We start from the raw sequence: 26117 nt of genomic DNA, 5'->3' as shown, positions 1-26117 counted from the left end.
AAAAAAAATTAAGGGCTTCAAAGGGATATCAGAAATGCAAATATTTATAACACCTGGCGAGTTAAACAGTGTTGCTCTGTTTGTTTACATTGTGCTTTCCTCCCTCCTTCCGTAAACTGCTGACACCAAGATTACCCAGAATGTTATCAAAAAGGACATCATCCTGAATTTCTACTCAGTTCCATCGTAATGGACACAGGATCCCATCTAGAGGTCTTTAAAAAATGTTTCAACTTAAAATGCATATATGCATCACCCATTCCTTATGTTTGCTCTCCAGTGATGTGTGGGTGGGGACGACCAGCTGTCAGAGATGTTCGTAGAGAATGCATATATGGGATGCCCGTCCGGAAAGGGTTAATTGAACTGCTACCGAACAGAGGCATAGCATAAGAAGATTCATTTCAATTATGATCAGATTTGGAAAGCATACTTTAGCACTTATTGTTCAGATGGGGAAAATGTGCTTCAAATATTAATATATCCATGTCAGAGGAAATTTCAACTAATTATTTTATAGAGGGATGCATAGGAAGAAATCAAGACATATCAATAATGAATACCATTACAAAAGGCCCTATTAGTGCACCTTTCCTTACTATGGGAGTCTTATAACAATTAGTTGAAGAAAGGATGGAAAGGAGGAAAGGACTTGAAGCTGCTTCAAACACATTTCAAGATTCTTTTATAGATAATGTTCTGCCAGGAGCAGATGACTTAGGAAAAAGAGTTTCTTAAACTGTGGGTCGCAGGACCTGCAGCAAGGAGGTTGCCAAAAATTTTAGAAGTTTTGATATTTCTTTATTATAATTTTACAATTACCAAATATTTTTTCGCAATGTATCTGAAAATAGATAAAGATACAAATAAAAAATGAAAACATTTCAACACATTCTTTTTATAATATAAACGTTCATTTTACTTGTTTTGTACGAGACGCTGTCACTGCGTCTGTTACTTATTTAACATTTCCACATTGCTCTACATCTTAAAATTAGAAATTAAAGTTAATGACTTAAAACTGAATAGTACAAGTGAAAAAAACTGACAGTTTCACTCATGAATGGACACAGGATCCCATCTAGAGGTGTGAGTCGGATTTGCGCAATGCTTATGGGGTCCCACAAAATTTTGGTAAATATTATGGGGTTCTGTGGTTGCAAAAAAAATCTCAGTGATAAAAAGGGGTTGCGACTGAAAACGTTTAAGAAGCCCTGACTTAGAAAAAGTGAAGAACTGCAAAATCAGTTAGTCTTTTAAGTTGAGAAGGCTTAAAAGCTTTATAAATACTTCCATACGGATAAGTGATTAATGTTGATGCTAAGTCCGAAAATTATTTCTCCTCTAACCAATTGAAGAATAAAAAATATTAGGTATTTATGGAACCCAGATTTCTGACTGTTTAGCATTCAGTACAACAATGAAATTGCATGATAACTATACTAAGAGACTGATTTTATCAGACGTTGCTTGAATAGTTTATCCATTCAGAATAACAGGACTAATTATTATGAAAGCAAAAATTTTTATGCAGAAGTTTTGGCTTCTGAAAATTGATTGAAATGATGTGCTTCCCAAAAAGAAATCTGGAGTAAAGAAATTTCAACATGTCCACGTTTAAAATTAATTATGTATTCATCATAAAATTGTCTAAAAATGCTGTTAAAAATGAGTTTAATGGCTATCTGATAATTCAGAATTTGCCTATGGAGCATAATGCATACTGCTATTGGACTCTAATTCAGCAGGTCTTTTGTGTAGTAAAATCAAGATTTATACCTTTCAAATCAGTTTCTATCCAAAGATGAAATATGTAGTGCAATGTTATTATTGCAGTTAATGAGTAAGGCATCTGAGCACTTAAGAAACCAGACAAGCTATACATTGATGAGCCAAAACATTATAACCATCCAAACATTTTTTAATGAATTCATCTGAATGAAATGGAGAGAACATGATTAAATGGGAATGGTATTTAACTGCTGCTGGAGAAGGTATGGAATCATTCTTGCACTTAGTTTTGCAAATCTTGTGAATGGCTCTGATCTAAGCAAATTTGATAGAGGGCAGATTATAATGGCTCGAAAACTTGGAATGAGTATCTTCAAAACTGCACGAATGGTAGGTTGTTCATGATCTGCCATTGTTAATATTTATGCAAAGTGGATAAATGATGGTGAAACCAGCTGTAAATGCCAAGGCATTGGATGTCCACGTGTCATAAAAAAAAAAAAAAGATGTTGGAGACTGTCTTACTTGGTACAGCAAAATCGGTGCCAGACAATGGCTCAGCTGTAACCTGCAGGTCCAAGTGCCAGTGTTTTGGAGTGCACAGTTTAGCAGACACTGTTGGATATGGGATCATGCAGCAGACGTTCAGCTTGTGTGCCTCTGTCGGACAAGCATCATTGTCAACTACACTTAGAGTGGGCTCAGAACGGGTTAGCCGACAGGACATTTAGCCAACACGGACACTTAGCCGACAGGTCATTAAGCCGACACAGACAGTTAGCCGACAAGGACACTTAGCCGACAGAACAATTAGGCGACACGGACACTTAGCCGACAGGACATTTAGCAGACAGGACACTTAGCCGACACGGACAGTTAGCCGACAAGGATAGCTACAGGGCACTTAACTGTCAAGACATTTAGTCAACAGGACACTAAGCCGACAGTGATGTTTAGCTGACACGTACCAAAATTATTTAAACTTACTATCAATTACAAAATTTCTCGACTTATCCATAAGTTCAATATTTATGTAATTTAGCATTGTTTGATATGTACCGTGTTGTTTGGCGTGTATTGGCCAAACTGAAATTTATCGTCAGGGAATATGAATTAAATTTCAAAAGGAAAAAAGAAGTTTTTTTTGCTAAGTACGGTGGTCACTTAATTACATTTTAATATGATCTTAAAAAATTACCCGTAAAGTTTCTTCATTTAATCAACTGGGTTCTTTTGAACCCCTTCACATCATTAATAATTTTTCTTGTTTATTTAATAACATTAATTTTCCAATTTCGCTCTTCCAAATGCTTTCAAATTTCTAATACCTTTACGTTTCATTACTATTTTACTCATCACGTCATGTTACATTCTTTCCCTTACAAAAGCGTTTGGCTTCTCCCACTAATGAAAAATCCTTTCCCTGTCATGAAAAATCTGAATAATGCAATAAAAATTATTGTTATTCTTGAATTATACTTTTTTATAGAAACATATGGTGGTAAGGCTTAGTTTAGCAAATATATTTTATTTTGTTATTAAAAACAATTCAAAAAAGTGAATTTTTAAGACAAGCAAGAGTATAAATTTTTTGCGACCTCTATAATTTGCAGTTTATGCTACCATTCTTGAGATAGAAATTTTGTAACATTTTATTGACCACGCCTCTCGCTTAAAATACTTACTAAGGTTAATGTTTACAGCACTAAATTGGTGCATAATATTTAATTTAGAAGTAAAATATTCTTTTAGGTTTTGTTTTTCTCATAACTGAAGCTGCAGTAGGAGGGGGCCACAAACCAAGTAGGAGCAAAGCATCACACATGAAAAATCACCGTAATGTGGTGCTACTGGTGCTAAATTTAAATAGATCAGTCATGTAAAAGATAATGCTTTGAAAGTCGCGATGTGTAATTTTTAGTATAATATGTTATATTAATGTTTTTCATATAAAATACAACGTTTCGCAATATCTGTTCAAAATGTGTAAATTTTCATTTCATTTTCCATTAGTTTTATTTTTTTTTTCCTTCTTTCATACCTTCTCTTTCTTGTTTTTGGTTTAGCTACATGGTAATGGGAAAATTTTTCGTGCCCATTTTTCTGAATGCATTTATAAAGTTCTAGTCTAAAAAGGCAATTTTCATTGGAAGAGACTCGTTATATATTAAGTAAAATGGTCACCCTATTTCTGTTAGGCTTAGCAGAGGCCGAGCTTTAAAATCATGAAACCTGGTTGTTCGGTCTGAATTTCAAATCCCACGAACAGACAGACTGCATGGGTGTTTTCGTGGTTTTCCCCATGTGTAACATGTATACGAGCCAGTTTTCATTAGAAAGTTCTCCATGATGGCATCCCTCACTTTGGCCAGATAGCTCTAGGGCTTTACTGTAATTACAGAAACTAAACCTACTCCTGTTAGGTGGCTGCAGACTTGGTTTCTGGCTCTCTCCTTCTGCAGCTACAGTTATGAATAAAACAAAACCTTAAAGAATATTTTACTTCTAAATTAAACATTATGCACCAATTTAGTGCTGTAAACATTAACCTAAGTACGTGTTTTAAGCGAGAGGCAGGGTACAGAATTTCTATCTCAAGAATAGTGGCATGAACTGCAAATTATAGAGATGACAAATAATTTATACCTTTGCTTGTCTTAAAAATTATATTTTTTAATTGTTTTTAATACAAAATTAAGTATATTTGCTAAAATAAACCTCACCTATATTTCTATAAAAAAGTGTATTTCAAGAATAACAATAGTTTTTATTGCATTATTCAGATTTTTCATGACAGTGAAATGACATTTCATTAGTGGGAGGAGCCAAATGTTTCTGTAAGGGAAAGAATGTAACATGATGTAATGAGTAAAATAGTAATGAAACGTAAAGGTATTAGAAATTTGAAAGCATTTGGAGGAGCGAGATTGGAAAATTAATATCATTAAGTAAACAAGACAAATTATTAATGATGTGAAAGTGTTCAAAAGAACCTAGTTGATTCAATGAAGAAACTTTACGAGTAATTTTTGAAGATCATATTAAAATGTAATTAAGTAACCTCCGTACTTAGCTAAAAAATTTCTTTTTTTTTCCTTTCGAAATTTAATTCATATTCTCTGAAGAGAAATTTCAGCGCTTTATCAATTTGGCCAATATATGCCAAACAGCACGATACATATGAAACAATGCTAAATTAACACAATAATTAAAAGAACATATAAGACCTTTAAGAATCGAAAAATGAATTTTACTGATAGTGAAAAAATAACTTAAATATTGAACTTATGGAGAAGTCGAGAAATTTTGTAATTGATCGTAAGTTTGAATAATTATTGGGTACGTGTCAGCTAAACGTCACTTTCGGCTTAGTGTCCTGTTGACTAAATGCGTTGACAGTTGAGTATCCCGTAGCCAAATGTCCTGCCGGCTAACTCTCTGTATCGGCCAAATGTCCTGTCTGCTAAATGTCCTTGTTGGCTAAGTGTCTTGCAGGGTTCATAGCCACATTTTAGTTAAAAAAATAAGCACCTATAAGCACTTTTCAAGCACATTTTAAGGAAAAAATAAGCGCCTGTCTAATTACATTATACACAACTGCATAACCTTAAAAATTAGACTTGTGATTTAAAATATGAGAAATGCAGTATTTATTAAGAGAGAATAAGTCTACCTCAACCATAGAAAATAATTACTTTTTTTTTTTTTTTTCTTTAATTTTAAATAACAGTTCAATTTACAGAACTAGTTTACAATGAGAGGGAAAAAAAACTATGCAGAACTAAATTATATTACAAGATTTAATGATGAAATTTCAGTTCAAAATATAGAAAATAAATAATAATAAGGCATATTTATGGTATTCGCTTGGAACCTAATAATAAATACAATTTATTTTTCCACTCATATTGATATTTAAATAATTTAAATATAAATTCTGAACATTTTCTAAATTTTCATTGTATATCAGTTTTCCCTTAACAGATATTGCAAGCAAAGTAATTTAAGTAAAAAAGAGTAACATTTCTGAAATCAGAAGACAGAAATTTGCTTCCTGCAGTCATCTTTTAACAGTAAAAGCTTAACTAACCCGCATACTTGGAAATCGGCGAATATTCAGACAGTCGAGCGTAACTTGAAAAAGAGAAGCTGAGGGGGGTACACTGTAGCCGCTCTTTAGATTTTTCCACTAAATAAATGTTTTTGACATTTCGATATGTGCATCATATAAAAATAAAACAATGGAACTGAAAAATATTCTGCTTAGCAAGCACAGTAAAACTCTCATAAACAAATCTCGGACAGAACATCAAAATTAATTATCTCTGCAAGATATCGCAAACGTTATTGCGCAACATGTGTGCCATAATTCTTCCCTACATGATATTACGCAATCGGAATCAACAGCTGCCGGTATTGGGAGAATAAAGAACTAAATAACTGGGGTGTTTTTCATTCTAATTTTCAACAGACAGCGTTAAATTTCCAGAATAGAATCATTCTTTGCTTGGGTTGGTAGACCGCAGAACTTTTAGTCCTATTCAATCCAGATTGGAAAGTGATTTAAAAAAAAAAAGTCCGTTGCTTGTTTTGCAGCAAACTGTTAACAGTTTCAATATTCAAGATTTTGCGGAGAAAGGGGAGAACCTCCCAATCTTCGTACTGTATAATGTATTGGCCAAAAAAATGAAATTATTTTGACTATTCGATTACTTTCCCTTTATTTAAGCCAGTCCGAATATTATTTCTTAGAAAGCTAATCTGTGTTAAAACACAACCATTTTTGGAAGTTTACTATACTTCAGCAGTTACGGCAACTATGTTATTATAAACATTCATAAATATGCTCATATAAGAATAATGATCATAATAAACACGAATGTGAACTGACCAAGTGGAATGAGAATGCAACTTTTTATGATCTTGATAGAAATTCAAACGTGTGTAGTATTTGGGTGGGAGGAAAAGAATGCCGAATGTACCAAAATTTTCTACTGCTTTCGCAATTCTTTGACCAATAGAACGACGGGCACCTGTCTGTACTCTTCGTGCACACCAAAGGTTATGCTAATGCAGAGAAACGGGGAAAAGCTATTTCCGGGAGTATGATTCACCATCTGATATTCCATATTAGGAAGAAAAGTTGTTTATTTATTTTCAGCTTTGGTACCGGGAAAAATAGCGCATTGATTAAGAAAAAAAAAGCACTAAAAGCAAAAAATAGGCACTAAAAACAAAAAAATAAGGGCTTTATAGAAAAAGTAAGCACTTATAAGGGCCTTTATATTTTATTTTCAAATATAAGGACTTATAAGCACTTATAAGGACCGCTACGAACCCTGGTCTTGTCAGTTAAGTGTCCGTGTCGGCTAAGTGTCTGTGTCGACTAAATGTCCTGTCGGCTAAATGTCCTGTCGGCTAAGTGTCCTGTCGGCTAAGTGTCCTGTCGGCTAAGTGTCCTGTCGGCTAAGTGTCCGTGTCGGCTAAGTGTCCATGTCGGTTAAATGTCCTGTCGGCTAAGTGTCTGTGTTGGCTAAATGTCTTGTCGGCTAAGCGTCGCCGTCGGCTAAATGTCTTGCCAGCTAACTGGTGTCCGTTAAGTGTCCTGTCGGCTAAGTGTCTGCGACCGGCCCAGAACATCAAGCCTGGACCATGGATAAGTAGAAGGCAGTTGCCTGGTCAGATAAATCATGATTTCTCTTTATCACGTCAATGGTTATGTCAGAATATGCCATCTTCCACGCAAACAGTTGCTCCCCTCTGTACGGCAGGACGTACACAGGCTGGTGGTGACAATATTATATTTTGGGAGATGTTCTCATGAGTAGCTCTGGGACCCTTAGTTATGGTAGAACAGACCATGAAAGCTGTGGACTATCTGAACATAACTGTGGATCAGTTGCACTCTTACATGACGTCTGTCTTCCCTACTGGAAATTGAATCTTCCAGCACAACAATGTCACAAGGATCGAAATGTGTTGGAGTGGTTCGAAGTGCATAAGGATGAATTACAATTAATGTCCTGGCCATCTAACTCGCCAGATCTTAACCTGATAGAGCATATTTGGGATGTTATGAAGTCGCAGCTCAGAGTTTAAACACCACCACATGTCAAAATATCTAGACTTTGCGTGACCACTACATAGACATCTGGTACAACTTGTCTCTAGTCATCTACTAAGAATTGGTGGCATCCATGCTAAGGTGAGTTGAAACTATTTTGCAGGCCAAAGGTTGGGCAAATGCATTATTGAATAGGTGATCATTATATTTTGCTTCTTCAATGCATGTGGTGTGAATGAACAGTGGGTTTTGCGCCAATTCTTCACGTAGACATTTGTAGCTAACTGAGCAGCCAAAATTCAGCACTTTACAGATGAGTTACAATGCAGATATGTGAAATCGGAAGAAAACACTTTAGACTTCACTTCCAGGGATATCGATCTACATAAAACTGAGCATCATAAACTTTAGAGAAATGGAACTTCATTATTAAGAACAATGCTGGTTGATTTATATATTACTACATCTGAGTCAGGTGAAGTTTATCATAATGAGTTAAAACAGTTATCAAATCAAACTCCTTCAGTGAATGAAAACTCTCAAAAAGACTCTCATTCAAATTATTTTTTTATTGCTGGAACCTTAAATAATATTCTTTTTCACAATGTTTTTAAATATTCCAAATGCTATATTGGTATTTGCATTTTCGTTATTCATCCAAAGAGCAGTTAGCCTTCCAATTGCACTCCTCGGTCTTCGAACAACATATTGGGTAAATGCAAATGTTCTACCCATAAATGCAAAATGAACAGTACCTATTATGTGCAAAATCCCCATTGTTATCTATGACATCTTGCCATCTTTCTGGTAGGAGATGACTCCCACGGCGGTAAAATTCCAGCGGTTTTGAGTCAAAAAAAGTCTTGGATGGCAGTTTTCACAGCATCAAGATCATCAAAGATTTTCTGACTGAAGGAATTGTTCAATGCACAAAATAGGTGGTAGTCAGTTTGTACCAAGTCAGGAGAATAGGGAGGATGGGGTGAAACCTCCCAACCAAAGCCGAATAACTTTTGGCGAGTGATGATAGCAGCATGTGGTCTGGCGATATCATGATGAAGGATAACATCGCAACAATTGATGAGACCTGCCCGCTTTGCTACCAAATTTAAAAGCAGCCTGTCTCACTGTAGATAGTAGAAGGGAGCAGTGATGGTTTGGTTGAGAGGCAAAATCTCCCAGTGAATTATTCCCAGCACATCCCACCACACACTCAATAACACCTTCTTGGGATGAAGTTCGGCTTTTAAAATCGATGCAGGCGGATCAGAAGGGAGACACACACTCCTATGATGCTTTATGTTACGGTACATAACCCACTTCTCATCTCCTGTCACAATTCGTTTCAAGAATGGGTCATTTCTGCAACGGGAAAGCAAGGAAATGCAGGTGGCGATTCGGTCATCCCGTTGATTAGCTGTCAGGTTATGTGGAACCCAACGATCCAAATTTCTCGTAAAACCCAATTTAACCAGCCATCTCTCGACCATTGTCTAGTGTACGTTGAAGGTCTTCACTAATTCTTGCACGGTTGGGTTGTTCTTTATGTCTTGGTCAATATAGTCTTCTTTAACGTGTGATGGCTGTTCATTCCTAGCCTGATCTTGGCAGCTTTTGTCTCCTTCCCAAAATTTGCAAAACCATCGACGACATGTGCTTTCATCTATTGCATCCTCCCCATAAACTTGACAAACATTGCAACTTGCAGCAGCTGCCGTACTCTTTTTATTAAACTCGTATAACAGTGTCTTATATGCTTCTTCTCGCTTTCCATGTTACACCTTCCGAGTTTTTTTTTTTTTTTTTTTTTCATATGATTAACTATGAGAGACATGATGCATTTATATGTGAGGCATCCATACGTTTGATTGGCCGACAATTTTCGTCATGCGTGACGTCAATTCCATTGCAAATTTGCATAACCAAAAACAGGTAGAACTTTTGCACTCACCCAATAGAAGATCTAGGAGGAACCTGCTAGGAGATTATTTATGGAACTACTATTCATCTTCCCATACAATTTTTGCAATCAACTTAAATTTCTAATTCTGTTGACTTGATTTCCTTTATGCAGATTTTGTGCGAGGCAATGATGAAAGATGGCACTGTTACCTACATCAGCTCATGTTAACAATAAATATTTGCGGACCCAGCTTTAGATTTGTGCATTCACGTGTTTGTGAGCATGATACAATGAAATCACCACTGACTCGTCCACATGATGGCCCATTCAAAGTAATAAAAATGGTTACATTTACACTTCTTATTAAGGGAAAAGAATCAGTGATTGGCACTGATAACCCGAAGACATTTTTAGTCTCAGACACCCCAGCATCAGTTCCTGTTCCTATGCTGACTCCTACAATAAATCCACCAGGCAACATGGTTGAAATGCCTATGCTAGCAACCAAATATCACCAGTGCAGACTACTCTTTTTCTGCAGAACAGTCAAGTTCAACCCGAGATATCTCCGACCCCTTGTGCCTCCAGCATGTACAGGAGTACTTTGGGAGAACATTCTCACTGCAGCAAGTGGCAATATCCATTTTTGCTGCACAGTTTACATGTTTGTAGTTAATGTTTGATGTCAGTTCCTGATTGTGTACATTTTAAATATTTAGCCTACTGCAAGATGCATTTTTACCTTTTCAAAAAGATCTTTTACTATACCACGAAGTCCAAAAACCAGATGTTCAATATCCAAAAAGATCTAATATCTGCACCTAAAAGCCACTATTTTTTTTTTTTTTTTTTTTTTTTTTTTAAATTTTTACGTAAATGGAGAAAGAATTAGATTCTGACAGTAATGGCTCCCTTTTGCATATACAGTAAATACACTGCATATGCTTCACACATGTGGAGTTGACATATTTTCCTAGCATGAGGGACCTGATTCTTTATTTCATGTCGGCACTAAATAAAATACGTCCATGTTCAAAAAACAAACTCCACGCTCCGAAATCCAGAAAACATCACTACACATAACGAAGAATGTGACAGAATAGGTTGCTGAGAATGAAAATTTTGATTGAAGATTTATTGAGATTTTTCGACGCTCCAATTACAGGATTTGAACAACAGAATTTAGTAACTAAAAAAATTATGTCTATCTATACATTTAAAGGGAAGGAATAAGCACAAAAAAATTAAACAACTTACACTGAATGAAATGTTTATTAACCCTCTAACTATGGTGGTTGTCAATAAGCAATTTACTTAGTCTGCCGCATATTCCGGCAATCATCAATAGACATTTTACGGTTTTAGAGCGAGCGGCTGGTTTATCAGCCACGGTAAAAAAGAAAAAAAAAAAAGCATTTCCAAAATTTTACAACATTTAGATGTGGTCAAATACAGCTGAAGAAATTGTGCAAAATTTTGGCTCTAAAGTGAAAAGACAAAAGGAACGAGCATTTTATTTCCAAATTTCACAAAGGAACATTGGTTGTTGTTGTTGTCATGTCCATTTTACATGGAACGATGGTTGGCAGAGCCTACTCCGAAGAGAGGTTGGACTTCTATTTTCCACCCCCAATTTTGACGAAGAGCACCCCAGGGGGGATCCAGGGGTCTCCCACCCTTCTCCACTCCCAATAACCCACACAAGAGGACTTTCGGCTCCGCGCATATTTAGAGTACCGTACCGACACTATACATTTACAAACATCCATGTTTTCTCCGGGATTCGAGCCTGGGCCCTTCAATATCGTAGTAGGCTCCCCTAACCACTATACCATCTGGGCAACAAGGAACATTGGTGGATAGTGGAAAAGAGAATCATACAACCCAGGAAAGGATTATGAAACCAGACTACACCACAAATATGAGACGTAGACAAAGCTGACATGCAGCTATCTTTTGTAGAGAGTGTTCATAAAAGTGTGAACAGGTATAAAAGTTTTTTTTTTCCATGTGTTAAGACATTTCTATTTTGAATTTATAATATATTTCTGATAAAAACAAGAAACAATAATGTCATTAAAAGAATTTATTAACAACATTATACAGCAAATTTTGTCATAACACAGAACCTTTAGTCTAGTTCGATCTGGTACATGAAGGGGAAAATTCCTTGGACAATTAGCCACCAATAATTTCATTGAAATTCATTTTTTGGACAATGTTCCTCTCACTGCTGGAAGACGAAAAGGCCAAAGAATATGCCATGTTTGTAGTCACACTACCAAAGCCAAATGTGTGAAAACTTGGTTGGTTTGTGCCAAGTGGGTTTATGCATCAGACATTGTTTTAGAATATACTAAAGTAAAAAAAAAAACTTTGGATATTAGCCGTTTATGTGACTTATAGTTCATAACAACATTTTATTTAGTCTAAGTTTATATGCTAGCAGTTTTAATTCGTATGTTTATAGGATTATAAGTTTAGGCAAATATCTATTATAGATATTTAACATTAACAGGGTAACATTATATCCCTAAACAACATTATATTATTTAGGAATATAATGTTACCCTTTTCTTTTTCTGTGATACTTCCAATCTCTCTGAAGCTAAATACAATATGAATTAAAAAAAATTGCAGTATCTAAATTTTTGCAAATTTTTTAGTTTGGCGGTGAAGTCATGCATAATTTTACCCACAGTTTTTAAAAGGGTTAATGTTGACATATTTTTCTAAATTTTGATTCTCTTATTATCCTAAATTCTTCATTATTTCATATTTTTAATTTTATAATTTCTATATATCACCTTACTAGATTTAAATTGATAATCTAAAATCTGGAAAGTTCTGAAATCCAGAATCACCGAAGTTCTATTATATATTGGAATTAATGGATAAAAATTAAATATTGATGGGAAAAATCTAGAAACCAAATATTTGGCTAAAGGGTATGTGCTTTTTAAGTTAGACACTATAGGGAATTCTAACTTTGTGAACTTGGGAAAACATGAAACATAGTACAGTTAACAACAACCATGACAGCACTGCCATCATACCATTTCATTCTCCAATCGACTATAAAAAATAATCTATTTTCTCTTTTAATAATCTTCTTCACATCAAGATAGTATATAAATACATAGTCATGACAGGACTTCTTACGAAGTAATTAATAGAAAATATAAATGAAAAGTAGTTCATTCATTTGCAAGTTGACTTTGGATAGTAGAAACCTCAAAGAATCATGATTTTACCATACATTAAAAAAATTAAATGCTTCCTTTAAATAAAATAATTTGTTCCTTAAGACACACTTACCTATAAGCTGCTAGCAAACGAGAAAATACGGAATCACCATCAAAAATATACAGATGATCCCAACTACATTCAGTTTCAAAGTGTGCTACCTCCAATCTGATTGTGCTGTTAGGTGCACCACTCTCAATAAGCCAAGTGCACTGCATGTCCACACTATAGTTACCTGTGCCATCGATTATAAAACCAGAAGGCTTAGTTAACCTGCAAAAAACATTTAATTTAAATAGTAAACACTTTCAAAGCAAATTATGAAATCCCATGCAAATAGGACAAATAATTTTAAATTTCTTATTTAGGTATTGATGAGACTGTTTTAGGAAAATACAAACTAAAGAATGAAACCAACTGAAAAAAATTAATTATGATACAGAAATAATTTCCCAACAAAATAACATATGTTCTTTTAAGTTTCAAAATGTAATCAACTACCTCCATTTATTTTCATAAACCAATTAAGCAAAGCAGATAAACAGGATGCATCGTGCACACATATAAATTTATGTAAAATAATAACAATAATTTTATTTAAGATGGTTCTTTGACAATTAGAACACGCCAATGAAGCACATTTCACTTTTGCACAGACACAACCCATTTATCAGCAGGATTATATTACAGTCTTAATACATAATAATATAAGAAAGTAAAAGCTATTGTAAAATAACTGCACAAGAAATGTAATTTAAAAGAACTGCGATTTCAAAACACTGCTTTTCATTCAAAATGTGGAAGTTCAATATAGCTAATTTTGAAAATTTCAAGCACAAAGTTTTTTTTAATTTTATATTAGCAAGTTATGAAAATATAACATTTTATAAAATTTTATTTTAAAACATTTAGTTTTTAATTCCGTCTTTTAAATTTTCAATATTAAACCTCAATCACAGAGTTATGTAAACAAGTTAATTATCTAACCCAGCTCTGAAAGCAAAGTGTGCAGTCAATAATGTCTAGAAGCATTAGTAATCCTTAAGCTGACTGATTCTTTTCCATACATACACACATAAAAAAAACTGACATATGAGAATTAACAAAATCATTTTCTAAAACTAGGAGTTTTATTCAACTACATGGACGGGGGATCCTGATTTCCAATACCTTCATTTTCTGTCATAATAGTCTCATACTCACCTCAAGAAATTCAGAATTTCATCTCACAATAAGCCCACATTTCAGTTTGTCCCTACTTGTCACTAATGACCTCATCATTAAGACTTGAAACAGCCCATATGGTAGAAATTGAAGCAAAAATGCATAGCTTCTTTCCTTTTGTATTCGATTTCATTTTCGGTTAAAATTTGATGCACATTATACAGTGTTACATACTTTCTGGTAGTTGATCAAATGCTACTTAGATCATCACAGATGGCGCAAAATTGCTGACTATGCAGATAGTGGCATTTACATTGAGACCCCCGAGGAAAAATGGCACTCCGTCAATGTAGTCCAGATCACTGCTCAGTTCTCAGAAGTGACCTGATAGCAATCAATTTAGGACTCAAGGTATACTAACGGAGAATAATTTTGAGTGAAAAAGATAAGTAAAAATTTAACTTATTTCTTTAAGAATTCAGTTTATTTTAGGTGTATGTAGCAAGTTGCTACAATACATTTATGTTTACTCCAAGCAAGGCTGTAAGTTTAATTTAGTGAAAAAGCTTTTCTTGTTAATGTAATCATCTACTTTTAAGGATTTTAATGTTTGTATTTTAAACATGATTGTGTTACTTTAGCCCAAAAGACTAACAAATTGAAAATGTTGATACGAATGCAAAGCAAATAAGAGCAACTATTATATATGTATATGAAAAGTTTGAACTAAATAAAATAAACTTTTGAATTGTAGTATGCTAAACGAAGTTTAATGTTCCGAATACATGAGTTACATTAATTACTGTATCATAAAAGTTAAATGTGTTCTGATGGTGTTTACTGTGAATGGGAAGTAAAAGCTAGGATACTGTAAATGAGGTTAGTTAAAAATCAGGCTCTCCAGCATTAATAAAATTTAAAGAAATTTCAGTCTAAAACACTAGATATAAATTTTTGAAATACAGCATCACTGAGGTCTCGTCTCCAATGCTTATAACCATGGAGGAATTCAGTTGGCAGGTAGTTGTTAAAAATACTACACTTTTACACACTGGTTTACCCATCACAATGCTGTACAGTGGGATGAAAAAGCTTGAGAGAAAGCACAAATTCTGAAAAGTTATTTTTGTAACTGAATGTTGTACAGCTGAAATATTTCTATGCCTAAACTATTTTTCATTCCAGGTTATTGGAAGCTTAGGTTCTGAATGCTTTATGAAATTAACTCAAAACTATAGCGTAAAATTTTCAATTGCAGATATACGGAAGAAAACTCTTTTTAAAACATATATTATAACTATTTAATGATTGAAAATATTTCCAGACAGGAAAGATACAAGAACCATTTTTTTTTTTTTTTTTTATCTGCTGCTGCCTTCCAAGAACCTGCTGTAAAAGAAGGAAGAGAAATGACTTTCCAATCTTTTTTTCTCATCAATCTTTAAAAAAAAAAAATCATTCTCCGAGAAGAACAACTATCAAGTTTGGGATCAAGTCTTTAGAACACAAAATTCAAGGCAGATTTACACTTTCACTGAATGGTTGATCCCTCAACCAGTGATGAAACTCGGAATCACAGTAATACAAATACTGCTAATTATGATGCAATAAAGTGTTGCTGTAATGAACTATCCTAGGATGAATGGTATACTCCAAAGTATCAGGACAACATAAATCATTACTTTTTTATCTTAGTGATAATTCAACAGCTACATCTAATATGTACACAGATTTCGACACACTTTTGCTGCAAAATTTTAGGCTTGATATACAGTCAAAAGTCTTTAATCCGGACTTCGGCGATTCCGGATTATAGATCATCAGTTTAAATCTGGTAAGATGGCATGCAGAAATTATAAAATTAAAAATATGAAACCATAATCTATGAAATAAAGAGCAATTATGATCTAAAGGGTATCAAAATTAACAAAAAAAGCTTAATATTTATTTGTTTACTTTATTAAACATTTCTTTCAACGTGCGCATGCATAAAACATACATTATGCATAGTCGAAATTAGAAAATTGCAAACAGAAAACTATTTGATTTGTATTCGTGATATTTATAATGAAGAGGAATTTTATTTAAATCATATCAAAGACGGAGTAAATCGAGATGAAATACTACATTTAATAAGGAATTATAAGCCAAATAATATAAAAACATCTGCCCTGAAGATAAGGATAGTGCTGACAGATCAACTTCCAGTTCATTGCGCGCCATGACATTCCCTCCCCCCGGGCAGAGCAGCGTGAAATTGATAAACAGATTTCGGAATGGTTAGAGAAACAAAGGATATACCTTTATCCATTTTTTGCAGCAATTCCACTTTTTATTTGATGCACATCGAAACATGCTTTTGCTTTGTAGACCCTTTGGCAGCTCCACCATCGGAAATTCTTTTTGACATAATCGAAAGTTCACGCTTACTTTTATAAAATTGCTCTAACAATCTGCAAAAAATAATAAGCCGGATCCAATTCCAAGATTAAGGAACAACACAATCTGCAACATTAACTGAAATACATAATTAGATCATTTTAGCTTAGCTTATACCGTCCGTTATACATTAAATGCGCATGCGTAAACGTAGCATGCGCAGAAAATTTGTAGCTTTGAGGTCCAGATTATAGATCCTTCGGGATTATGGACGTCCGGATTAAAGACTTTGTACTGTTATGCATGTGTAAAGGCATATGCGCAAAGGTATTATGCGTATATTGAGTATTTGCAGCTTTGAGATACATTCAAGTAATGACAAAATATTATGACACAATGTATTATCCCTTTCATGGCTCTTCACATAACATTTATCACGATAATTACTGTAAATGGTCTTCTAGCACTGAAATTTTGAAAATCAAAACACTGGTCTGTGGTACTATAAGACAGAATCGGGCGGGTCAAAAATACAAAGAGAAAAATCAAAGAACTTTCCAAGACAAATGATTGTATGGGAAGACCAAAATCATATATTTAGTCAGACTTGAAAAAAAAGGACAGGCTATATGAGCAGAAAAAGAAGGCTACGAGCTATACGACAGACGAATAAGAAGCATAATTTAGATTTATATGAATGAGCTATTTTCTAGTGATAATGCTGTATTAAAGGGCAGGGTTAGAGTACAGAGAAGGGTATCCCTTGTATTATCAAGTTGTTTCATTTATCGCCAAGTCGTTGTTTCATTTATCGCCACGTGGTGGTTTATTTATGGTAGCCTGAATAGTTGAATGTTATGGAAATCCTATTATGATGCAATTGACTGCATGATTGTGGTGAATTTGTAAGGACTTGTTGTTTATTAGTTAGGAAGTACTTTGCTTGTTTTCTGGTTTAGATGGTAAAATGGCTGAATGTGGTAAGATTAATTTGAAGCTTCTGTACGATTTGGAAAGAAAGGGGAAAAAGAGCATTATTTGACTGGTGTGTAAATGAAGGTTTACTTAGTAGCCATTATTAAGTGTAATGTTTGTAGGAAGGAAATGTGTATGGTCGGATGATACGGCACTACAGAGGATATTTTTTACTCTTATTTTATGAATTTATGTGGCGACGCCAGTATACAGATTCTAGTTCAGATAATTTTAGGAAGTTTTTGGATGCTTTTAAAGAATTTTGTTTCACTGAAGACATGTTAATTCATAAATAAGATAAGTGGATATTTCCTTTGTGTAATGCAAAGATGAATTTCCTTTTTTATGTTATTTCATTATTTGATTTAAAATTATTGAGATTAAATATTTTTTTGTTGGCTACTCCTTTGACTTTTTAAGTGAATATAGTTTGATGTGTACATGGACAAAGTCAAGTGATCGCGCAATGCCTAGTTTGTGCAATTCTCCGAGGTTTTTTTAAGTGAAAATAGGTCAATATGTACATGGATAAAGTCAAGGGACTGCGCAATGCCAAGTTTGTACAATTCTGGTTTTTTTTTTTTTTTTTTTTTTTTTTTTTTTGAAGTGAAAATAGGTTGATGCGTACATAGATACCAAGTTTGTCAAATTCTTTGTCTTGTTATTTTGGCTTTGTGTAGCAGCGATTTTTGCGGTCAAAGAAATGCACAAACTCGGTATCCATGTACCACCAAAAATTGCCAATTTTCGCCAAAGGAGTACTTGTAAATATACTTTTACCAAGGACAGATTGCCTTAGATGATATACTAGTTAGCAATGCAGGTTGTGGTATCAAGATACCCAGGTTCGTATATCAGAGAAGGCATGGCTGTTTGTAAGCATATAATGTCTAGGTGGAATGGGGATACTTATAACTACTAAAGAACAGAAAGTCCTCTCAGATGCTTGTGTGGTAGTGAGAAACCTTCAGATTTGTCCCCTAGAGTTGTTCTTCATCAAAACTGGAGTGGAGCTACACGGTTGTTGGGACTATACCTCTATAACCAATGTGAAATTCTGGTCTCCCACCCACTTCTACCTGTTCCTGTATTAAAGGACACCACAGACACCTGCCAGCCAGAACAGCAAAAATAACTTTCATTCATCACTTGATCTATTCATGATGTCTGTGTGTATGATTTAAATTATTCACGATGGCTTAATGAAATTACACATAACTAAACAAATGTACACAGTGGATTATGATGGGGTTATAAAGGGAATGAATAGAACAAAGATACAAAATTTTAAGATTATAAAATAAATTTTAAAAAGTAACTTCTGTTTTGATAAATCATGCTAATTCAATATACTGAAAATTTATAGCATTCATAATTTAAAAAGGAAAAAAAAAAGTTCTTATTAGAAATAGCTAAGGGAAAAAAACTGATAGGCTATATCAGCGATTCTCAACCACTGTGCTGTGGCAATTTAAGGTGTCCCGAAATTCTTGAAGTGAGCCACTAAGTTTTATGAAAGCATAAAATAAAAATTATTTTGGAATTTGTAATTTAGATTAATTTTAGATACAATAATCCAAAAAAATAACAAAATGCTTTAGCAGTGTTATTACAATTTTCCACATCTAATTTGCACGAATTTGGATTTTCAGCTTTGACCAACATAAAAACGAAAAAAATGATGAAGACTTTTAAATCTGGAAATGAGAGTAGCATTATCATTTTTATGCCCCAATATACATAAAGTTATGAAAAACACTTTCAAATTTTGCATTAAATATAATTTGTAATTAATTTATCATTATATAGACATTTTGTTTATTTTACAACGCAATTTTATTTCATATTCCATTGAAAATTATTATCATATGACAAATTTACAAAATATAGATATATCAATTAATTAAACAAGCATTAAACAAGCATAATTCTTTTAAATTTATCTCATTGTTAATGTACAGCCAAATTTTTAAATTATTAAAAGCGTTCCATGACGAAACAAGGATTGAGAAACACTGCTGTAAATGAATGTATACGGAAACTGGCAATTCTTTCGGTACCTCTGCAAAAGCTTCATATAAAAACTTACTTCTGAACCTTTTGGAAAAATGACAAAACCATAGTTTAATACGAGGGAAAAGAAAGAATCTTAGCAAGATCAATAGAATATATTTTTACAAAGAAAAGTCGAAGGAAACTATGATTGAAAAATATGTATATAAAAACACATAGGAAAATGTATATCAGCACACATAGAGTATCATGGCAAAATTAATAATAATAAATGCATATAATTAACTTCAATTTAATATGTAAGGAAGGTAGGCTGAAATTTACTTAGATTTTTTTTTTTTTTCATTATATGATAAAAACAAATGTGTAGAATAGTCTTACCATAAAATCGTAACACAAAAAATGTTACAATACTCTAGAAATATACTTTAAAACCAAGTGTTCTTTTAAAGCGAAACTTTCATGCAGGGACCCCCCCCCCCGAAAAAAAAAACTTTTTCTCACTGTTTGCTTTTTTCTTTCTTGCAGAAGTAAAAATAGTCTTTAACTTCTTATATTAGCAAAATGATACTAAGGTGGGTGTTTGGTTGCAAATAATGGACATTAACAAAACACAAGGATAATGTGCATTTACCTGCGTAAGTCTGTATGCATATACAATTAAACAAAATTCAACTCTTATTAGTTTTAATCTGAAAAAAAAAGGTTAGCCTATACTTTAGGGTGCCCCTTGGATTATCGCCAAGTTGTTGCTTAATTTATCACCAACTTGTTGTTTCATTTATGGTAACCTGGGAAGCTGAATGTTATGGAAACCCTATTATGACGTGACTGCGGTAAATTTGACTAATGGGAAAATATCTGTAAGGGCTTATTTCTGCATTGCGTACTGCGTGCTTTGCATCGTAAAATGGCTGCCGGCGATAAACTAGGTATTTGGTGATACAGAATGAGAGAAGAAAAGAAACTCTTTTGGATGTAATTCAATGGAATTATGAGTGTCCTGTTTGTACGAAGGAAATGTGTATGATCGAATGTAAAGACCATTCAGATGGCTTTGAATAGGTTTGTTGCAAGAAAGGTTCAAATGCTCATTATATAAAGCGTTCCATTAGAAAGGGAACATGGTTTGAGGAAAGTTTTTCGATATAGTTAAGGAATTTTGTGTGCCACAGACTGAAGACACAGAAATTTGTAAATAAGGTAAGAGGATATTTCCTTTGTGTAGAGTGCACATGCAATAGTAGTACATAGTGCATTTTTATGTTATTTCATTGTTTGATTTAATATGCAGTTTATTGAGATTATATATTTTTTGTTTAGCTCCAGTGTACAATTGGGTGTTTTAAGTGAAAATAAATTGATGTGTACATGGACAAAGTCAGTGCATAATGCAGAGTTTGTGCAATTCTCTGAATTTTTTTAATGTGAAAATAGATTGATGTGCACATGGAAACCGAGTTTGTACAACTCTTTTGACTTAATATTTTGGTTTTGTGTAGCGACCGTCATGAAGCGAATTATAATGACGAGGCATTTGATTTAAATCATATCAAAGAGGGAGTACATCGAGATGAAATACTACATTTAGTAAGGAATTATAAGCCAAATAAAATAAAAACATCTGCCCCGAAGATAAGGATAGTGCTGACAGATCAACTTCCTATTCATTGCACGCTGTGTCATTTCTCTTTCCCCGCAGAGCAGCGTGAAACTGATAAACAGATTTCGGAATGGTTAGAGAGACGAAGGATATGCCTTTATCCATTTTTTGCAGCAATTTCACTTTTTGTTTAACGGACTTCGAAACATACTTTCGCTTTGTAGATCCTTTACATATTAGTAAATATATATCGGAAATTCTATTTGACATAATCGAAAGTTCAAGCTTACTTTTATAAAACTGCTCTAACAGTCTGCAAAAAATAATAAGCCGGATCCAATTCGAAGATTAAGGAACAACGCAATCTGCAACATTAACTGAAATACATAATTAGATAATTTTAGCTTAGCTTATACTGTCCGTTATACATTCAACGCGCATGCGTAAACGTATTATGTGCATGCGCACACGCATATTCTCAGCCGCATATTCGCAGAAAGTTTGTAGGGTTTAATCCTAGTATCCGGTGCACACGGGATTTGGCTACTTTTGGCGACTTCTATAATGAGCAGTAAAAACAGGACATATACGATGAGTAGTAAACGGGTCATTCAATGAATATATATAGTTATACATAGTATATACTATGTATGTCACTATACACATAGTATAGTATATACATAGACATTCTTTGGGTCATTTTTGGTGTTGGCGATAATCTTCAAAAAAACGCCAAGGTTGCACCGTATACTAGGATTTTATCATTTGTACCTTTGAGGTCCAGATTATGGGTGTCCGAATTAATGACTTTTGACTGCATATATTTTTACCAAACAAAATTATCAGTTTTAAGGACGGTGAATAAAAATACTACCAATTAAAAAAACAATTTGGTACAAAGTTCTTCTTTTTCAACAAGCAAAAGTGTTCAGATCAGAAGCAGTTTTAGTTAAAATCAATATCAATCCAAAAGGTGACTTTGCCATATTTTATAGTTGTCCCTATTTTAAAGCTCACTCACTCTCATGACAGTATGATTCAGTTTTGTATGTGTATGCACATAGTTACATAAATACCCATAATAGTTTCTTCTAATTTCTGCATTTATATTAAAAGATGCAATTAAAAAAAACACACACATTTTAGATTGCAATTCCAGGAATATCCAAGAAAATATGAAATTTTTTAAAATGAATGATTCCCAATAACCTACTTTTGAATACTCATTAATTCAAATATTATCTTAAATTTAGCCAGTTACCACTCAGTCACTTAAAATCTTAATGAATTTCATTAGTTACAGGCCCTAATTACACTTGTCCCCCCCCACAATAACCCAATTTTTAAGACCACTGAATACTGGTAGTTTGATCTGGATTTGAATTCAGGTGAATTATCTGGCTGGATGATTGGTTTTTGTGATTTTTCCCATATGTAACATGAACAGGAGTCTTTCCTTTTGAAAGTCCTCCACAAAGGCATCTCTTCAATGAGGCAGATAGTCTTCATGTGTTCTGCCGTATTCAGATAACCTAACCTAATTATACTCAATTAAAATCTGCCCTTTAATTAAAATTTACAACCACACATCTCTTTTCAATAATCTCTATTTTATTCATTCACATTCAAAAGCAATACACAGAAATTTAAAAGTGACAGACTAAATAATTAAGGGCCTTTTTTTTTAACATTTTTAACATTCTTTTTTGATATTTCTTTCCTCATCAAATGTCATAGCAATAAAACTTCTTAAAAATATAACAGGAGTCTTTCCTTCTGAAAGTCCTCCACAAAGGCATCTCTTCAATGTGGCAGATAGTCTTCATGTGTTCTGCCGTATTCAGATAACCTAACCTAATTATACTCAATCTAAAATCTGCCCTTTAATTAAAGTTTACAACCACACATCTCTTTCCAATAATCTCTATTTTATTCATTCACATTCAAAAGCTATACACAGAAATTTAAAAGTGACAGACTAAATAATTAAGGGCTTTTTTTTAACATTTCTAACATTCGTTTTGATATTTCTTTCCTCATCAAATGTCATAGCAATAAAACTTTTTAAAAGAATAAAATACAAACAGTTGGATGAAGTAAAATAATTTGTTTTTCAATTATGTTGCTTTCAAACACAATTGAATAAAATTTCAGTATTTATAAATGTCGTTAATAAGGTAAAGAAAACTTTTTTAACATTTTCTTACAATAAAAATACAAAAAAAAAAAAAAAAAAAATGTTTGCTTGTGAAAATAAAAATGCCAAACTCCAAATATTTAAATAACATGCAAATCTTGCTTTTTATATCTCTAATGACAGTACGTTAAGTATAAAATACACTGTAAATGTTATTACTTAAGACAGACAGCAACTTATTTCAGAACTGCAGATGTCCAGGAAAATCACTTTTACTTTTGATAAATATGATTATAATAAAATTCATATATTGAAATTAAAAATCTTCTAACCATACAGAGAAACCTGGGGTGGTCCATATTTCGAGGTGCCCCTTGGATTATTGCCAACATGTTTCATTTATGCTAGTTTATTTATGGTATTTTTTTAATTTTCACCAAGGAGCACATTGTAATGTATTTTTTCCATCTGCTACAAGACTTGAGTTATGAAATAGCACTTTTATTCGATTCCTCTACTCATATTAACTTACACTTATAGAATTTCAGTTCAATGCACAACATAACTAACTAAAGGTTCTATAACAAGCAAATTCCGTAAAACAATGCATGATTTACTTTATCACATGATCGGAGTTCAAATATCAGCTTGATTATCGGAAAAACAAAATCTTTTTGCAGAAATTAAAAAAAAAAAAAAAAAAAAAAAAAAAATGTAAACAAACATACCTTCATTAAAGATTTTGGTTTAATAAGAAAGTTTAAACAGGGACAACAACGTTTAACAGTTAAATTCTGCTGCAAAGTTCATGGAATCACAAAGTATATATAAAGGGAAAAAATATTTCATGCAGATGAAAATAGGGAGACTACATTAAATGATTTTAAGTTAAAATTTTCAGATATACACAGTAAACAAAGCAGTTACTTCGATAGAACTTTCAAGCAATACACGATCAGGACAATTATAAATTATATATCGATATCTGTCTACGAAGACTGTCATTCTGTGAATTAAACAGGGGTAGTTCTTTTGTTTATAAAATGAAGAAGGCTGTCAAATGCTCATCAAATGATCTCTCAGAAGGCTGCAGTGGTCAGTAGAACTAACATAAATGTTTACAGTTGCAATGAAAGTGCATAACGCAAATGCTATGTAGTAGGACGGTCAAAGAAATAAAAATCTCTTCTTTTCAGCATTTATAAAAATACAGAAACGTACCTTACTCTACCACCACACCGCTGACATCCAATTCCTTGCCACCCTTGGTCACAAACGCAACGGCCTTCTTTGCAAACTCCGTGAACGCATTGCACGTCGTGACAAGAAAATGACGTTAATGCAGCAGGCTCAACGGAAATTAAAAGGCAAAATATCAAATTCACGAATATGTACGCATAAGTCAAGATATCGCTCAACTTTAATTTTCTTCCATGCGTAGAGCTCACCACTAAAATTTCCATCATCGCCCTTCCATTGCTGCACTGTACCGTCGAGCATATTCGTACACCAAATCTATAGGTTTGCCAGCCAAAGTAAGATAAATGTCGCCAAAACAGAAAGGACTAAATAAGTTGCAGCCACACGACAGATGAAAATAAATATAATATTAGGGTGGTGCTTAAGGTGTTTAATTGCCGTACGATTTCAAAATATAGTAATTATTTTTTAATTCTTAAGCAGATCAAATGTTTATCTGCAAATGCGTTAGTCTTATTTTGACGATAGCTTCTCTTACTATTAAGTTCAGAATAGAAAAGTCAGACTTATTTATTTCTGATAGGAATCTTATATTATTTTAATTATAAATAAGTAACTTTTATAATTTTCTGTACAGTTTGTTTTTTTCTCCCACCCCGCTTCACTCATTCGTCAAGAAGAAAACATTAAGCGTACTTTACTAAAGCAAACAACACAACTTAGCGATAAAGTGCCAAATATGATCCCGCATTATATGATTTAAGTAACTTCCGCAGATCTTTGTGTAGTAGAGGACGCCACAATCGAGAGTAGACACGTCAAGTTCAACAACTTAGAGAAAAGGCTGATGACCTATCGTCTTACTCATATTAGAAAATTAAAATGTTTCACTCATGTTGAAACAATCACTCAAATGTTGAAACAATCAACTTCCATATTAGCCATGCAGTGCTCTTAATTATTAATGAACCCGAAAAAGTCGTCATTCATACGACAAATTAATTACCTCATTTTCTGATCCATGAAAGCAAAATGTCTCGATCCAGTGACTATTTAAAGAATTCACACTCATATACAGAAAAAGTATAAATTAACATACATAAAGAAATGCTAGAGGATATTTTACAAATCTGATTTTTATTTATTTATTTATTATAATAACAGCAATCAGTTTCGGTAATATATTTTACAAATAACTCGCGTCTTTTCTCTTAAAGCTCTTCAACCTCGGTTTTTTACAAAATGCATTTGTTCTCCCAGGTTTTATTGGTCTCTATAAAAACATTTATTAGCCTAAGGCAAGCAGCTTTAGGAGTTAACGGTAAGGTTAGGTTAGGTTATTTAAGCACGGCAAAGCCTCGAGAGCTATCTACCTAAGGGGAGGGATGCCTTCGTGGAGGACTTTCTAAGGGAAACTGGCTCGTATACACGTTACACATGGGGAAAAACCACGAAAACACACAATGCAGCCAACCCGTTCGCGGAATTCGAACCTCGGACCGAACTACCAGTGTCCAGCGACTTTACCGCTCGGTCGGTGGATGGCTAGGAGTTAATGTAAGTTCTGTGTTTTGTTTAAATTCGCAACCAATCCATAAATTTTCCTTTGATATTATGAAAAATTTCCCATGTTTATGTTTTCTTTTAGAGTCGGTGACGCCACAGAAGTAGCAGTCATGAAGTGCTCGGTGTTCTAAGCGGT

At 33.5% G+C, this 26117-nt stretch overlaps 1 protein-coding gene across 2 annotated transcripts in view; it reads right to left on the bottom strand.

Moving 5' to 3' along the window:
• Window positions 1-24745, bottom strand: part of dsd (attractin-like protein dsd) — a 185058-nt gene extending 160313 nt beyond the window's left edge. Inside the window, exons 1-2 of one of the 2 annotated variants that reach the window (XM_085809220.1) lie at window positions 24437-24745; window positions 13017-13217 (exon numbers count right to left, since the gene is read on the bottom strand). In XM_085809220.1, the coding sequence (XP_085665346.1) occupies window positions 13017-13217; window positions 24437-24681 (446 nt within the window). In that variant the 5' untranslated portion in view covers window positions 24682-24745. The remainder of the gene's footprint in view (window positions 1-13016; window positions 13218-24436) is intronic. The other variant, XM_085809219.1, reaches the window with a different exon arrangement.
• Between the last annotated feature and the right edge of the window lie 1372 nt (window positions 24746-26117).

Source organism: Stegodyphus dumicola, chromosome X2 (genome assembly GCF_044657685.1).
Source record: "Stegodyphus dumicola isolate Sdum_Otavi_A_Nest chromosome X2, ASM4465768v1".
NCBI classification, from domain to species: Eukaryota; Metazoa; Arthropoda; class Arachnida; order Araneae; family Eresidae; genus Stegodyphus; species Stegodyphus dumicola.
The sequence above is the reverse complement of the archived record's forward strand: the minus strand, read 5'-3'. Positions and strand labels throughout refer to the sequence as shown.